This window comes from Hibiscus syriacus, unplaced genomic scaffold (assembly GCF_006381635.1).
Source record: "Hibiscus syriacus cultivar Baekdansim isolate YM2019G1 unplaced genomic scaffold, ASM638163v2 tig00000778_pilon, whole genome shotgun sequence".
In the NCBI taxonomy this organism is placed as follows: Eukaryota; Viridiplantae; Streptophyta; class Magnoliopsida; order Malvales; family Malvaceae; genus Hibiscus; species Hibiscus syriacus.
Genome location: NW_024061825.1, coordinates 1,621,443 through 1,639,030, shown reverse-complemented (window position 1 = coordinate 1,639,030; position 17,588 = coordinate 1,621,443). Strand labels below are relative to the sequence as shown.

The window sequence follows — 17,588 nt, the reverse complement described above, 5'->3', positions numbered from 1 at the left end:
AAATTTTGAGAAAATTATTTTTCTAATATTTATATTAGTATGAGTCGTTGTTTAAAATGATTATTTATTTAAATAATTGTTTTTTAAAATATAATGTTAAATTAGTAATATGTTAAAATTAAATAATATTTTAATTAATTAATTTTTTTTTACTAACTCCAACTTTTCTACTATAGAAATTGAGGAATGTGTTTTAATCTAAAACAATCACAACCACAACAATAACAATAACGATTAATCTAAAAATTATTTTAAAAATATTTTTATATTTTAAACAAATATTTTTAATTATTTTTATTTTTACCGAATAAAATAAATTGGGTTTGGAGATCGTTCTTGCATTTACAGTAACTAATTCAGATTAATCGATCAATAAATTTGATACCAGTGATTATATCAAAAAAATTATTTTTATTTTTAAATATAGTACAAGAGATGTGTCATTATTCTAACACTTTTTGTAAATATTTCCCTTTAAGTCTTATACTAAGTATATGCTTCTTTTTTTATACTGCACAATCTTAAAATAAAAAGTCCATACATTTTTATCAAAATATATAAGTTCATATTGTTTCATTTTTAAAAAAAAACTTTGATTAATTTCTATCATTCATTTAGTCTCATTGTTTTCAACCACCGGAAGCGGTTTATTTTCTTAATATAAATATATAATCTCACTTAAAAAAAGAAATTAACGTCGTTGATGGTCGCATACCTAAAGCAATGACGTTTGTAATGTTAGGTACTGAAATAATTTAAAAAACTTTAGATATCTATTCTTGAAGAATAATATAGTTTATACACTTATTTTATATTTAAGCCTTTAAATTTTAATTTATCCTTCGTACTTTCTTTTATTTGCGTGTTTTATTTTCTCTCTCTTAGTTTGTTATATTTGTTATTGGGTCTTCATTACCCTTTTATTTTCAATTTTATCATTTTCTTAGTAAAATAACATACAATTGATATGTTGCTGACATGATATTTTCACATACATTTAATTATTTATATGACATATACTATTTCACCTAAAGTGATGATGTATCACATATCACATCATTTCGAGTAATGACATGTTATGTGTCATATAAATAAATAAATCATATGTAGAAATATCGCATCAACAATATGCGTTCAATGATAGTCAATTAACGATCTTCTAATAAATCTTCTAAGTTTTCAAGTAAATGACGTTAATGTGTCAATCTTAATTATAATTACTAAAAATTTATGAATATTTGAGATATCTTATTTATATATATATATATATATATATTATCGTACAAACAAAATTATTTTAATTATTAAAAACATAATTGTTATCTTTAAAAGTTTTTAGTTCGAACATCAAAAAATATAAAAGTGATGAATTTTCATTACTAAATTATTAAAAATCTTTTAAAAAGTAGGTTACCTTATATAATTATCCTAAATTAATAGAAAAATGTCTTTCAATTTTTTTCAACAATAAATAATTCGAAAAAAAGTAAAAATATTAACTTCAGTTGAAATAATGAAAAAATATGAAATAATAAGCCATTTTTTAATTCATTACATTCAATGCATCTATATAAGTCATCAAATCAAACAAAAATAATAAAGAGGAATAAAATATAAAAATAAGTAAAATGACAAAATTATTTTCAATATTTATATAAATAATTGTTTTGATTTTTATTTTTGAAATATTTTAAATCAAATATTTAATTTCTTTTAAATGTCTTAGGTTGGAAAAAACAGATTAATTGACTAATTGACAATACATACTATTGATATAATATTTTAATATGCGTCGATGATAATTTGATATGAATTTGTTTTACTCAAAATGATATCGTGAGTCATTTAAAGTAATTTCACGATATATATTATGTTATTGTATCACGTCGACTTACACTCGTTTACATCAATAATATACATTGAATATTAGTTAATTAACAATTTTTTTAGTATAAAATATTTTGATAAAAATTAAAAGATTTAAGATTTAAGATACTTTTAAAAAAATATTGATGAGAATGAATATTTGTACAAAAATTTGGGTAAATTTGTCATTATAGGCCACCTTTCACTTTCAGCATCGAAATCTCCTAATATTTTACCCCAAGACAACGATGATAATTTACCCTTCAATGTCCCTTTCAAAGCTTTAATCTTTTCTTCCTTAGGGTTTGCAATTTTTTTTATTATTAATCAAAAAAATAATTTTCTTTGAAAAGAAAAACAGATTCGATCATATCGCAAAAACCCCAATCTCGATCTTTTCACCCACATTCATTAAATTCAGAAAAAATTCAAACTTTTTTTGCAATCCCTTTTCAGATTTGGATTTTTGTTTATCCCACTCTTACATTTAACTGGATTTCCCCCCACAAAATTCGACCCTTTTGCCTCCATTGTTTGTTGAGTACCAATTTTTTTTCTTCACTTTTTTGTTCCCTGAAAAAGTCGGGTTGTCCGTGCAATCAAGTAAAGGTAAGTCTTTAATGTTATAATCGTTGTTTTATTGACCTTTTCTTTTTAATTTTCTTTATTTGCAGTGATTGAAGAAGAGAAAATTGTTAAAAAGGGTGTTGATTGCTAAAAACAGTGTTTTCCCCCTTTGGTTGTTAAAAAGGCTTGATTCAATTAAAAAAAGGCGGCTGCCAAATGTTTGCTTCCGATATGAATCCGGCGAGGGATGCCGGCAGAGTTTCCACAGCAGGCATGGTGATGTTTCCAGTTCAATTTACGTGGCCGTATGGTGGAAGAAGTGTCGCCGTATCTGGATCTTTCAATGGGTGATACTTTAAATCAATTCTCTGTCTTTTAACATGCTATTGATATGATATTTAGGCTTATGATTAGTATTTGAATTAATGGTTAACCGTTTGAAATTGAAGGTGGACTGAGCTCGTGCGAATGTCACAGGTTGAAGGTTGCCCCAATGTGTTTAAAGCCGTTTGTTCCGTACCACACGGTTCTCATGAGGTTGGTGGTTAGTTTGCTCTATAGGAATTGGAAATTCAAACTTGTAGGAACATTGGTAGTTTCTAACATTGTTGCTGTGACTTCCATTTTTCTTGAATTATCTGTATCCGACACACATATTCTGATATGGCTACGGTGGTATAGCCCTCCGGATACACATTTTGGAAATGTATCCGTGTTTAACACTTACACTTGAATCTGAGTAACTTTGATTTTTGATATGTTCAGTGCGCTTATATCATTGCCTGCCGCTTTTATCAGTAGAAACTTGAAATGGATGGATATTTAGGTTTGAGTGCTTTATTGTCAAGCAACTTCTAGAGCATGTGAATCCAAATCTCTTTGCCATGACCTTTTACTGTATTTTATTTGATCGTTTTTGTTGGTTCTTATGTGCAGTATAAGTTTCTTGTTGATGGTGAATGGCGACATGATGAACAACAACCACATAGGAATGGCGAATATGGAATGGTTAACACTTTTGACACTCGACCTGTACCTGCAGAGGTTGTCCCTCAGGTACAACCTTGTTCAGAGATTCTTAATAACATTGTCATGGCATAGGTTTATACATCACATTTTCCTGTAGTATTTTTCCCTTTTTAACCTAGTTTTGCAATGGATGTCGAAAATTTGACCTAGTCTGGCTTAAGTTTGCAGTCAAACGCAATTCCAATCGCAATGTCAAATGGACACAAATGATTTTTATATATTAATTTAACTGTCAGAGATTGGATAGGCCTTGCAAGCACTGTAGTCTTTTCTGTTTTGGTGCTTTCATTTTAGTTCTTAATGTACGCTCAGTATATACATCATCTATTTATTTGTTTATTCATTTATTATGTCCTTTTACTTTCTCGTGTTAGTGGATTTTGATACCTTTTTGCAATTCCAGCATCAACTTTCTGCAGTTATATTAAATCAAGCAATGCCTAGGATTTCAGAAGAGGATGTACAGGCTGCCCGTCATCAAATCTCTGCATTCTTGGCCGCACATACGGCTTATGAGCTACTACCTGAGTCAGGCAAGGTTTGGATGCATTCCTATTGGCCCTCCTCGATGATATACACATTTCTCTGCATGACATGTTACTTCCAGTTTGCTAATTTAGACAGATCTTCCCCGCAGGTTGTTGCCTTAGCTGTTGATTTGCCTGTAAAACAAGCATTTCATATTCTGGCTGAGCAGGTATCTGTTTAGTTCATTCAGAGTTTAGAATTTAGTTACTGGTTTCAGGATATCTGTGCTGTTCCTGATCGTTTTGTTGGTTAAGATTTGTTCTTAGGGAAGAAATGTCTGTACTTTTACTTTGCTAACCATTGTCTCTTGGTGCCTTTTCTAGCCGTAGATGTATCTAGATTTCTCCATGGACATTTCTTGCATTCTTGGTAACATGCATGCCTATCTAGTTGTTGCTGATAAAGAGCGTGGATACTTATCTTTTCTGAGTCAAGCTGTTTTCAGGGTACCCCTGTGGCTCCTCTTTGGGACTTCAGCAAGGGGAAGTTTGTTGGAGTTATTAGTGCTTCGGATTTTATCTTGATTATGAGAGAGGTATGTTCATAATGCTTTATATACCTTTTTTTTGGCTAGGAAGTCTTCCAAACACTACTGAGATTTTTAATTTCCTTCCGGTTCCAACTAACTATAGAAAGTTTCTCAATATTAAACTAAATAATAAACAGATAAATTGATTTTATTTTTTGTGTATTTCTCTTAATGCATACGTATGCAGCTTGGAAATCACGGATCGAATTTGACAGAGGAACAGCTTGAAACACACACTATTTCTGCTTGGAAAGAAGGAAAGGCGTACATGAATGGGCAAGTTGACGGGCATGGAATACCAATTCCAAGACAAATTATCTTTGTTAGTATTTTAGTGTTTTTCCATAGATAATAACTTACGAAAGATATTATTATGCACCTGCATGCACGTTTTCTGTTTGTTTGTGCAAATGAAGTGAGCTGTTTCTGCATTCATGTGCTTATGTTTGTGTTTAGTATAGACATATGCATACGCTAGCTAGCTGTACTAGCGTGAGTCAAGGTCTGAATGGTGACCACTATAACTCGATATTTGTTTTGCTATGATTTCTTGCCGGAATCTTCTTTCAGCTCAACTTCCAATGTGGTTGTAGTGCATTTTACGGATTATATTCAATGAGAAAACAAGTTCGTGCTACATCACGGGATATATGAGTGGTGTTATTGATCCCTCTTGTCGGTTATGCAGGCTGGGCCATGTGATAATTTGAAGGATGTAGCTTTGAAATTTTTGCAAAATGGAGTCGCCACAATTCCTGTCATTCACTCATCCTCAGAAGATGGTTCATTTCCTCAATTATTACATCTCGCATCGCTTTCTGGAATACTAAAATGTGCGCCTTTTGATAGTGTTGTCAATTAACAATTTATTTCTCTTTTATTTGATGAAAAGTAAATGGCTTCTTTCTCCCTGACCAATGGGGTTTGATTTCTAGGCGTATGCAGGTATTTTAAACATTGTTCTGGCTCCTTCCCCATGCTACAATTACCGATTTGTGCTATCCCTCTGGGTACATGGGTTCCGAGAATTGGAGAACCCAACAATCGGCCATTTGCTATGCTTAGACCTAATGCTTCTCTTAGTTCAGCATTAAACATGCTAGTTCAAGGTATGCTTCCTGTCTGGCAACCATTTTACGAATGTGTAAGCGAGTGAATAAGGAGAACTAGGTTAGGTTTAATTCCTCAAAAGACCACCTCTAATTGATGAGAGATATTATCGTATTTATGTGTTATATATTGTTATGATGAGGTTTTGCTGTTTCTCCTCTCAGCTCGAGTAAGTTCAATACCTATAGTGGACGATAATGACTCATTACTAGACGTGTATTCTCGGAGGTAAGATGCCGTTCTTGATTGTTTATCTTTCTAGCATGCAAAACTTACAATCAGCTTGGATTGAAGGTGATTGTCGTTCATAATTTCTTTTTCAGTGACATAACAGCTTTGGCAAAAGGCAGAGCTTATACACTTAATCTAAATGACATGACTGTTTATCAGGTAACTTGTTTAACTTCCGTTTTTCCTTTTCAGTTTATCGAATCATATAGTGTTGACTAATTTGGTATGGCTAACATTGAACTCTGTAAAATGAAATGGTTGAATAATGAAATTATTCAGGAATACACATTGAATTTCTGGTAGTACGTCCGTAATAAACAAAAGTCTGATTGTTCCAGAAGAAATGAAACAAAAGATACAGTAGACTTAGGACAGTTTTTGTATGAGACCTGATGCTAAATGCAGATCCGATCCTAATAGTTGGAAACCGGTAATCTTCTTATATCGCAGAAAACTAGTTACCTAATCCGTTTTCTCTATTGTTTCATTAGGCGTTGCAATTAGGACAAGATTCTAACACTCCTTATGAGCTGAGAAGTCAAAGATGTCAGATGTGTTTGCGTACCGATTCGTTGCTTAAAGTGATGGTGCAATTGGCAAACCCTGGTGACCCTCTCCCCCTCTTAAACCCTGAAACAAGATCCGTGATTATAGTTTCAATTGTGATAAAAGTATCGTCATATGATGTTATTTTTCCTGTAATCTGATTTTCAGGTGTCAGACGGCTCGTCATCGTGGAAGCCGGAAGTAATCGTGTAGAAGGCGTTATCTCGCTGACCGATGTTTTCAGGTTCTTGCTTGGTTAGCCCGAAATAATCACAGATGAAGTGTCAAGGAGGGGTGAGGTTCTGCAGTGGCATTTGGACTCCCCCATGTCTTGCAGGTGCAATTCCAAGCCCCCCACTGCTCCGAAGAGACTACAGTACCTCACACAGGTGAATCGAGTCTAGTCTAGTCGAATCAAAATCTCATTCAACCATTGGAATTGACCACTTTCTTTTTTGCCTGCATATTATTATTTTTGTTTAGAATTTTAGGCCAAGGAGGCATCATTTGTAAATTTAAGATAATTTTCATTTTTTTTGCTGCAAAATTTGTTCATCTATCCATCCCTTGCAAACCAATTGTTTCACCATGGTAGATAGATGGGCAGGGAGGTACATGACCTGTAGCTGTAATTGTTTTTAGTTTATGTTATAAGTAAAGATATGGGTAGGATATTTTACATTACTGAATTATTTACCGTGTTACTCTCGGGCTCGATATTTATGTCCGACACATATTTAATATTCGAGTTCAAGTAACATAAGCATCGTGCTTTATTATGCTGTTTTCTCGACTTGGATTCTACTTGTCTCATTGCTTTTATCGTATTTTTATATCAATTTAACCCTCGAAGTTGTTCTATTACAACATTTTATGCCTTATGCTTAATTTAAAACCTTAAATCATAATCCTTAAACTCTTAAACAAATAACAGATAATGTATAACCATATTTGAAGCATAACCATACTTGGACCCTTAATCGAACAACACCTTTTTACTTCTTTTCCTTGGACCCTTAATCGAGGCTCTAGAAGTTATGGCATCTGCAACCTCACCATCAAACTTTCCCTTGAAATCACTTAAGTGCTGTCCTTCTGTCCCACTACAGGCTTCTTTTGTGTCTTCCAAATGGTTGTTTACACTTTCCTCAACCTCTGGCGTCCGTCTAAGGTATCTTTTACCCTTGCGTTGAACTTCAACGGTACCAGTGCCTCCTATAATCCTTAAATGGTTTTTGTCTTTATCATAATCTGCATTATCTGCTTCAGTGCTTCCTAAGCTTAATCCACAAGCATCCTCATCCACTTCACTACCATGAAAATTAGCACTAGTAGTTTCTGAGTCAGCATTCTGAAGAAAGGAATCAATTAACCTCAAAATGTAAGGAAGCAGAGAGGAAAGCATTGGGAACATCAAATAAAAATAGATTACCATCCTCTCACTATTGATGTCAGGTGATGGTGTCTCTGCTTTTCTATTTGGTGTCCGGGAAACTTGGGGTGAGCCACCTCTTTGTGACGCCTCCGTCAGTGCTAGTGCTACCTCATGAGCAACATCATCATCAACAGAATCTGCCTTTAGTTTCATTCCTTGCCTAATAGTTGAAAAATATCTTTCCCCTCTGTTTTTGTCATGAGAAAAAGAAATAGGAACACGAGGAGTCCTTTTTCCAACAGCACGGGGCCTACTTTCTCAACTGATTGAAGAAAACAAGTAAAAACTACTAGGAAGAAACAAGCTCAGCAGTCCACAATGATAGTATTCTAGGCATTGAACTATCGGGTGTATTGATTTTGCCACTAAACATTTAAACAATGTACTTTTTGGCATTGAACTTTTCCAGCCGTCACCGACAACCAATCAGCGTTTATCGCTAATCATCTTTCATGACAAGATTAGTAAAAAAATTCAAATTTCACTCTCTTTTTTTCTAGGATTGATTTTCCATGAAATCCACTCAAAGTTGATGAAATTAAATATAAAAAAAACCCAACATTTTTAGGGGTTGAGGGCTTTCTTAGATTTAAGGAGTTTGTGGTGTTTCATAAAAAATACGAATAGTGAGAAATATTATTTCGAGAAGACGAACAACACATCTTAAAACCATACTCATCGGACAACCATCATAGGAGATTATAGTATAATTAGCACGTCAAGTCTTTAAATAGATTTTGTCGATTTTGAGCGAGTTTCGTGGAAAACTAATCATATGATAAGAAAGACGAGTGGAATGCAAACATTATGATACCGATTTCACTATGAAATATGACTGGTGTTGGGCGGTGTTTGGCAACCAGTGACGGTCAGAAAAGTTTATTGCCTAAAACTGAACATTTTAAAAGTTTAGTGACAACATCGATACACCTCTAAAATTCAATGCTTAAAATGACGTTGTTTTAGACATCGATAACCGTGTCAAAATGGAATTGTTCTGTCCATGACATCACATTGACATAAAGATCCATCACATTATCGCGTAGTTAGAATTTAACGATCTAGTGACTAATTGAAGTCAAAACAAAAATTTGATGTTATAATTGGAGCAACTAAAAGTTTGATGGTATAAACGATATGTCATCTAAAGTTCAATAATATTTGACAATGACAGATCCAGAAATATAAGAATGATTCCAGCTAAGAAAGGACATTGGACAGTGAATCACTAGAATAAATGAACAAAAGGGTTACCCATGTATAAGGAATGTAAAAATATTTTTTTAAAAAAAATATATTTTTAATAAAAAATAAATAAACTTAAAATATACGATAAATTTAAATTTTTAAGAGGACGATGACCTACATGTCTCAAGTGACGGATTCACCCTTTGCAGAATACGTGTTCATCTTGAAATTTGAATTTTCTCCAAATAGTTATTTAATTTGTTGATTGTGTCCATCCTGAAATTTCACTTGTGTTCACCTCTTACAAATATTTTGTGTTATTAATGTAGTTTGTCCCACTGGCGTGGCTAGGCTATAACAAGTTGTCATATGACACTCCAAAATTTTTTGAAAAATATATTATATATATAAATTTAATATAAAAATATTTAAAAACAAATAAAATTAACATATACTTTTTAAAAATATTGACACTCTTAAACATAAAATTGATCCCGTTATTATTTTTACCCACTAAAAAAAATTTCTTAACTAACCGTAGTGGTTGGTTCAAGTGGTAAGTAGCTTGATAAGCATGCTCTTGAGTTCGAGTCCTTGTGCATGTAGAAAATCTTTCTTAGGAGAGTTATCCGCTAAAACTAGATGTGCAAATTGGGTTGATCCAGATTAACCAGCAGATTTGCTCCGGTCTTCAGCAAAAGCTCCTTTGCATGTGCCATGCAATCAAGAAATTGTTCTAAGAGCAATGGTTGAGCCAGCCGAATGAAGATCATGCAAGGAAATGGAGTGTGATCTGAGGAGTTTGGTGCACCCCGTCTCTCCCGGCGGCCGGCGGTGCTTATAGGCGGCAAACTTGTCGGCTATGCTAATTAACACGATCTTGAACGTTCAGCTGAACGGTTCGTCGAAGAAATTGCTAAAAATGCAGGAGCTATTTGGCTTTAACCGTGTCCTTGTCACGAAATTTATATTTTTAGTGACAACAAGGGTAAATTACGAGTTAGGATTTAAACTATCAGTTTTAGTCTGTTTTAATACCTAAATTTTTAATTTTTTTAAAACCATACCTAAAGTTTAATTTATGTTTCATTTTAATACTCTGTCGTTAAAAACTTTAGTTTGTATTTCATTTTAGTATCCCGTTCAAAATTTAATGTTAATTTTTGAAAAAATTTAAAAATTTAGGTACTAAAACAAACCAAAATTAATAGTTTACACACTAAATGCTTTAACGGCGGGGTACTAAAATGAAATGAAAATTAAATGTTAGGTATGATTTTGAAAAAAAATAAAAGTTGAGGTACTAAAACGAATCAAAATTAATAGTTTAGGTACTAAATGTATACTTTACCCTATAATAAAATAAGAACATTAACATTGTACGTTGAAAATCTTAAATGAAAACTATGAGTAAAGAAAGACAAAATTATCAATATCGAAATTTGATCAAATTAGGTTTCTTACGATTAATATATATCTAACAGAAGAAATATATATATACTTACACATGGGAGTGGAAAGAGAGGCGTGAGAGGAACAAAATTTTAAAAAAAAATGAAGAGTTAAATGTCAATATTCTAATTAGGGTCAAAGTACGGTCTAATAAACTATATTTAAAGAAGGAACCTGTAGTTTCTAAAGATGAACCAATGGCTAATATTGCAGTACAGACGTTAACCTTTCGAGAGCTTGCCACTGCCACAAAGAACTTTAGGCCAGAATGTCTTTTGGGAGAAGGGGGTTTTGGACATGTTTACAAGGGCTGCTTAGAGAGTACAGGACAGGTCCGATACGGATGCTTAATATAAATGCCAACGACTGTGTGTTTTAAGCATGTTAAAAATACTCGATGTGTACAATTACAGTTTTTATTGCGCATTTGATAATGGGTGTAAAGAATGTAAATTGTGTAGTTTAGTATGTTCTTTAGCAATTGTTTTGTATTTGCAGGTAGTTGCTGTTAAACAGCTCGATAGGAACGGCCTTCAGGGAAATGGAGAATTTCTCGTTGAAGTTCTAATGCTTAGCCTCTTACACCACCCAAACCTCGTCAACTTGATTGGTTACCGTGCCGATGGGACCAGCGGCTCCTTGTCTATGAGTTTATGCCGTTATGGTCATTGGAGGACCATTTACACGGTAAGGATGCCAGTTTTTCAGTTATAGTCATGTTCGGAAGGTTACACTCGATATCGAGGTGTTCTCTTTTCAGCGACTTATTTTGCACTAATTTTATTATCATGATATCCGGTTATACTTGAGAATCACACTTTTTGTGGACCTCGATGATTATTGATTACCTTTTTTTATATTTGTTTTCAGATCTTCGACCGGACAAGGAACCTCAGGACTGGAATACGAGAATGAAGATTGCAGCTGGTGCAGCCAAGGGATTGGAATACTTGCATGATAAAGCTAATCCCCCTGTTATATAAAGGGACTTAAAATCATCCAATATTCTTCTCGAAGAGGGCTATCACCCTAAATTATCGGATTTCAGGCTTGTGAAACTGGGTCCTGTTGGTGACAAAACCCGTGTCCACACGTGTGAGGAGCACTTGTGCTCCGGAATATGCAATGACTGGCCAGCTCACTTTAAAATCCGATGTCTATAGTTTTGGAGTGGTCTTTCTCGAGCTTATCATGGGGCGCCATGCCATTGATACTATGCGAGTTCCTGGAGAACAGAATCTTGTTGCATGGGTAAGCATCTTTTGTCTTCTAGCCTGCCGGGATTCCGAACATAAAGAGATTTGTTCCAAAGTTTTCTCTTTTGCAGAATGACTGTTTTGTTTCGTGTATTACTGTTTTGACTTGAAACAATTTCTTGTTGTGAAAATGGGGGCATATAGGCACGGCCACTTTTCAAAGATCGTAGGAAGTTTCCAAAAATGGCTGATCCGCTACTGCAAGGTCGTTTCCGATGAGACGATTATACCAAGCTCTTGAAGTTGTAGCAATGTGTTTGCAGGAACAAGCTGCTACAAGGCCTCTAATAGGCGATGTTGTGACCGCCCTAACATATCTAGCCTCACAAACGTATGACCCGAATTCGTCCAGTAAGCAAAGCAACCGAGATGGTCCATCAACACCAAGACACAAGGATGATCGAAGGAGTATGGGAGACGGACTGGAAAGCCTGGATGAATGTGGACATGGCTCTCCATCCACTCATAGAAATTCTCCGAGGTACAGGAAGAGGAATCCTGCTAGGGGACCGAGCACTGGTGGAGGATCAGGGAAGAAATGGGGTTTGGATGATTAGGAACAACAGGAATCTCATAGAGACAGCCCTCTGAATGGTGCGAGAGCAAGGGAAGCTTTGCATAATCATGATCTCGATAGAGAACGTGCTGTTGTGGAGGCTAAAGTATGGGGTGAGAATTGGAGGGAGAGAAAACGGGTTTATGCAACGAGTAGCTTCGATAGTACAAGCGACTGATGCTTCCAAAAAAGAGAAAAAGAAACAATCCGTGCCATTATTTCTTTTCAATTGAAGACATGTTGGATCATCTTAAAAAGGGTTGCCAACCGAAAATAGGCCCTTTAAGATACAACAATCCTTTGTTGCAGCCTCCATTTCCACCCTGGATGCATCCAATTTCGAATCTGTATAAATCATTCTTGTAGTTGGGTCCGAAACTGAATGCTTCAATCATATGATTGAAGGAAGAAACAAAGTGAAAGAAGGGACCAAAGAGCGGTTGATCGGTTCCGGGCGCCTTTGCAGGTGAACTGATTCTACATGTTAGTCTATGTATTTAGGCTCTCGTCGTTCTTGTTTTATGAGATTCATGTTAGAGGATATGTATAATTTTTGACCCATGATTGTCTTGTACATTGGGGAAACTTGGTGGTTGTGCGGATGTCTCGTGGGTGTCACACTCAGTACAGTCGTCGGAGTATTGATTTCGGGGTCGGTCCTGGTTTTGGCTTATACATGGAGGTTTTATCGTATTATTTTTCCATGTATGATCACCATAGTGCTCTTATAGACTTGTTTCTCTCGTATTGCTCTTATAGACAATTCTATTTTCTACTATAAATAATTAATACATTAACAATGTGACTGTACTTCATACATTACTACCATATATGATAATCAATGCATTTGTATTAATATGAGTTACGGGTGCAACCAAATTTGACGCAGAAACTTCCTAATTCAAGCATTAAACCGTAGAAATTTATTACCATTTGCTTGTTTGTTGTATTCTTTTACCAAAATTCCATTTATAAACTAGATAAATACGGAGCTGTGAAATAGTACAAGTATATATACAGATTATAGACTTGTTTTATTTTTGTTTTCATATTTGGATTTATTGTTTTATCACGCATGTATCGACTTTCGTATCTGTGTATTCATTTCACTTTTAGATTATATTTTCATTGAATAATTTAGTAATTAGATACTCGTTTGGATTTTATTAATGTCTCGCGTTTTATCTATTTTTGTGCATATATTTTAAAAAAAAACAGTGAGCTGGTTGAATCGACGATCAAACCGGAACCGGTGGTTTGACTGAATCTTAGTTTCAATCCATGATTCGTTACACATAACAAGTTAAGCCTACGCTAATAAGTATATGAGCCAACATGTAAATATTTCTCTCTACATTATTTTATTAAAAAAACGCATTTTCCTCCTCCAATGATAATATATATATATTATCACAATAGTTGTGAAACCCTAGTGGCAGCAAATAATAGTTGTCAGACATACAGATTGCTCTAAACTGTTACCAAGTAAACCTACTGAGAAAGTGAGACCCAAGTTACCTAAGCATATTATTAATATTACTATACAATCATTATCTACACAGACTAATTTTCATAACCTAATGCTTCACATCAACGCTTTATTCGTAGTTCTAAGTTCTATTCTGTTCTATTCAACGGTTCTCAAAACCGAGCTGAGAGCCAGAGTCTAGCATGCATGCAAGCGACAGCCCTCGTATCTCTGGTTTTAGAACACCCTAAACCAAAACTACCCGAGGGCCGAGGATTTAAGCCTAAGAAGTTGTAACGTCGATGGATATCACTTTCTCTTCTTTCCCTGCAAAAATGAGACCGATATCACTTAAAGATAATAGGTAAAAGTTGAAAGAAACTAAATTCCCAAAATCTCAATTTGAGACAAACCGAGCTTACATTATCATCCAGGGATAGCTGCTTCCATTTCTTTAGTTGATTAAGAGTCTCAGCCGGTTGCTTCCCGCTGCGCTTTGATGGTGTGATGTTCTAAATTTTAAAAAGAAGAGAATCATGTTAAGGTCTAACCGGAATTATTATCACGGTAACCATACAATGTCCAGAAGCGTCCAAAGAAATAATGCAGAGAATAAAATGTTGGGGCTCAAGCATGCAAGGGCCATTGGCATTTCAATAATAGATATGGGAAATATATTCCGAACCTTGGCAAGTTTCTTCTCCTTGCGAGCTTGTCGCTCCCTCTCATCATATTCTTGGTTTTCCTTCTCAACCAATCGAATAAGGGTATCACATCTCCTCGCCAGCTCTTGAGTTGTCCGTGACTTCACAAACCAATCAAATCGGAACAAGGGTGATGTTCGGAATGCTGCCTTCAACTCCTCCCAATTACCATAACCAAGCTTGTGAACCATGCATATCTGTTTAGGCACAAAAATCAGAAAAAGAACAAGATTTATGGTGTATCCATATTTTCATGTACGATGAATGGTAAAAAAAAATTAAACACACACCATGAATCGATCACATTCTTCATTATATAGCTTCCCTTTGTTCTGACCATACTGGATCTTCAATTCCAGCCATGGATTCTTGTACCGGTCCAATTTCTTGCCTATTGCTTTCATGATTTCATCTCTTCCAGCGATCCTTGCCTCTCCTCGCTCAATATTCTTAATTATCCTATCATAATCTGTATAACAAAAAATCGGCAATTAGATGTACATTAAAAAACCTTGTAAACAACAGGCTATTAGAACTAGTTGAACCAATCAACACTATTCTATGGCCTATAGTAGCACTCGTCTTCACATGCATGCATATACTCTTCACTCATATTAAATCAAGCTCCCGGAAGAAAATACTTAAATCGTCAAACTTTAATACTCGAGATCATACATAAAGAAACAAGGCAAAAATAACAAGATATTAGCTATCATTTACCGTTTAACTCCTTGTATCTTTCTTTAAATACTTTAGCATATCTTTCAACTTCTTTTTTTTTTTGGATAATTCAGATTTTATTACCCAATGTCAAGAATAGATACAACCAATCAACCAATCAATCGTTACAAAATCAAATAAAAACAGCCTATACAAATGAGATTGGTTAGACTATACCCCAAGCATTACAAAGCTTTAGATTAGTACTATCTAGTCTATTAATATTAGTTCCCCTAAGTCGAATTCCGACGTCTTTGACTTCTTTGAGCAAACATTCAACCGTTCTATGACGTCCTAGGAACACTCTGATTTCTTTCCTGCCAAAGAAAGTAGATGCAAGCAGTCCAAGAAATTTTCAAAATGGTGGTAAGGAGAGACTTCCCTTTCCATGAAGAAGATGCCCTTGAAACCATTTCGTCCCATGACATGATCGATGGCTTCATCCCATTAAGGTTCAAAACAGATTTCCAGAGTGCTGCTGCCAGTGAACATTGCAAGAAGAGGTGGTCCCTTGTCTCTTGATTAATGTTGCAGTTGACACAGAGAACTTCTGTGCAAATTCCCATTTTAATGAGCCGGTCTCTAGTAGGCAGCCTGTTGAGTATAGTCATCCAAGCAATCAAATTAAACTTTGGAATATGCAATGGGAACCAAATTAATTTATGCCAAGTGACCTTCTGCCCTTTGATTCGGATCAAGTCCCATATTTCCTTCAATTGCAAGGGATCGGCTGAAATAATTGGAAATGCTTCAGATCGCAATTTCAAAATTCGTCTAATAGTCCAGCTAACGTTTGGAATTGCCAGAAGTCTTGATCCTTAAATACATAGGCATGAATCCAAGCAACCCACAGAGAACCGTTGCCCGCAAGTATTTTCCGAATGAGACTCATCAGGCATGCTCTGTTCCAAGTTTTAATATTCTTCAGACCTAATCCTCCTTCTGATTTAGAGAGGCATACGTTGTCCCAGCTGATTCTAGCACCCGCAGCAGAATTATCTGCTCCTTTCCAGAAAAACCTGGAGCAGATTTGATCGACCTTCTTAAGAACTGAAGCTGGCAGAACCAGCTGTCTGCACCAATAGTTGCTGACATTGAATAAAACTGTTCTTATGAGTTCTAAACGTCCTGCATAACTGATATTTCTCCCGGACCAGAGGTGGAGCTTGCGCTTGATATTGTCAATCCTCCTCTGTTTTCCCTTCCATTTCTGAAGCAATACTGTTTATATCATTTCGCCCGTATCTCTCATGCTCTAATGAAAGCATTGAAATCTCTTCTACTCCATGAAGAAAATCCCTGGAGCACCCAAAAACTAAGTTTGAGTAAAGTAACCGATAAATAAAAACATAACATGCACCATTTTGAGCATCCAATATGTCCCGAATCTTCTGCTTCTTTAGTTTCTGCATTTCTTTTAGCCTCTCTTTTTCTCGCTTACTAATTTCCGGTTCAGCCCCATTAGACTCATCCTAAACGGGGGGGGGGGGGGAATGCCACAAAAAGTCATAAAATCTTAGAAATAAACAACAATAAAGTTAAAATTAAGCTTTCCAGGAACTTTAAAAAAAACCTAGAAGCAAAAACTATACTAAAGCGTGAAAACTAAAAGCTTAGAAATAAAATTCACAATCATTAGCAAACCCTAACAAGTAAATAACAACTAAAAAGCCAACACCGACAGCCAAAATCGTAAATTTTCGAAGGCAAGCTAAAAGGCTAAGCTAAAGAGTGTTAAAGCTAAAAATCACCTCTTCAGCATCACCGGCGGCTTCATCAGGGACATCATCATTGTCTTAGTCGGAGGCGTTGGCGGAGCGAGCATCAGCTTCGATCTCCTCTTCATCGTCTTCTTCAACGTTGACCTGGTCGTTGGCTTGCTCCTCTTCTGACGAACTAGAACCGTTGTATAGTTCTTCGTCGGAGGACGCCTGCTTCGATTTCGCCATCTCTTTATCCGAACGTCGGTTTTAGAAGATAATTGATAAATAACAAATAAAAGATAAATAAATAAATAAATATTTTTAAAAACAATCAAATAAATTGATACCAGAAGACCGACTTTTGGTTAAGAAGGGTGAAATGAATTTGATGAAATCTTAGCCGTTTGATTTGGGGAAGTTGAAATTAACTGAATTAAATTGGAATGAGGGGTGTAATAATGATTTTAACCCCTCTACTATGCTGAAATTTGAGATTTTTAATCTTTGTCCTTCAATTTAATATATTTCTCTTTTGAAATTTATAATATTATTAGCTCGTCTAAGTTTATAATAACATTCATTGTTATTAGATAAGATAACTTTTTCAAATAATTTTATGCATCCATCTAACATATAAATTTATTATTAATTTAAATATTATTATTTAATTTTTACATGAACTTGACGATGCAACTAAATA

General features: G+C 34.8%; 2 protein-coding genes and 1 pseudogene across 4 annotated transcripts; 2 read left to right on the top strand and 1 right to left on the bottom strand.

Moving 5' to 3' along the window:
• Positions 1-2,520: 2,520 nt before the first annotated feature.
• Positions 2,521-7,000, top strand: LOC120114691 (sucrose nonfermenting 4-like protein). 2 transcript variants are annotated; one of them, XM_039135520.1, is made up of 13 exons: positions 2,521-2,780; positions 2,883-2,970; positions 3,370-3,489; positions 3,869-4,000; positions 4,100-4,159; positions 4,436-4,525; positions 4,707-4,841; positions 5,208-5,352; positions 5,455-5,628; positions 5,794-5,857; positions 5,953-6,019; positions 6,352-6,466; positions 6,575-7,000. In XM_039135520.1, exons 1-13 carry the CDS (start codon positions 2,650-2,652, stop codon positions 6,664-6,666), a joined length of 1,413 nt encoding a protein of 470 aa, XP_038991451.1. In that variant the 5' UTR covers positions 2,521-2,649; the 3' UTR covers positions 6,667-7,000. The 2 variants fall into 2 exon arrangements, with proteins under 2 accessions (XP_038991451.1, XP_038991444.1); XM_039135513.1 differs by having other exon boundaries at positions 2,525-2,780; positions 3,866-4,000.
• A 3,643-nt stretch (positions 7,001-10,643) lies between these two features.
• Positions 10,644-12,477, top strand: LOC120114706 (annotated as a pseudogene).
• A 1,319-nt stretch (positions 12,478-13,796) lies between these two features.
• Positions 13,797-17,166, bottom strand: LOC120219426 (ISWI chromatin-remodeling complex ATPase CHR17-like). Of its 2 annotated transcripts, XM_039216241.1 has the most exons (6): positions 16,937-17,166; positions 15,860-16,484; positions 14,756-15,779; positions 14,447-14,662; positions 14,184-14,273; positions 13,797-14,088 (listed from the first exon to the last, which is right to left on the bottom strand). In XM_039216241.1, the coding sequence occupies exons 3-6, from the start codon at positions 14,867-14,869 to the stop codon at positions 14,071-14,073; spliced, it is 438 nt and encodes a 145-aa protein (XP_039072172.1). In that variant the 5' UTR covers positions 14,870-15,779; positions 15,860-16,484; positions 16,937-17,166; the 3' UTR covers positions 13,797-14,070. The 2 variants fall into 2 exon arrangements, with proteins under 2 accessions (XP_039072172.1, XP_039072181.1); XM_039216250.1 differs by lacking the exon at positions 15,860-16,484.
• Positions 17,167-17,588: the final 422 nt, after the last annotated feature.

Excerpts from the sequence above, each read along its gene's own strand:
- LOC120219426 (XM_039216241.1), bottom strand. The coding sequence starts at position 14,869 with ATGAAAGCAATAGGCAAGAAATTGGACCGGTACAAGAATCCATGGCTG. Across the intron at positions 14,663-14,755 it reads AAGAATGTGATCGATTCATG|ATATGCATGGTTCACAAGCT; the intron begins GTGTGTGTTTAA and ends GTGCCTAAACAG. Across the intron at positions 14,274-14,446 it reads AGGAGAAGAAACTTGCCAAG|AACATCACACCATCAAAGCG; the intron begins GTTCGGAATATA and ends TTTAAAATTTAG.
- LOC120114691 (XM_039135513.1), top strand. The coding sequence starts at position 2,650 with ATGTTTGCTTCCGATATGAATCCGGCGAGGGATGCCGGCAGAGTTTCC. Across the intron at positions 4,526-4,706 it reads TTATCTTGATTATGAGAGAG|CTTGGAAATCACGGATCGAA; the intron begins GTATGTTCATAA and ends ATACGTATGCAG. Across the intron at positions 5,353-5,454 it reads GCTTTCTGGAATACTAAAAT|GCGTATGCAGGTATTTTAAA; the intron begins GTGCGCCTTTTG and ends TTTGATTTCTAG.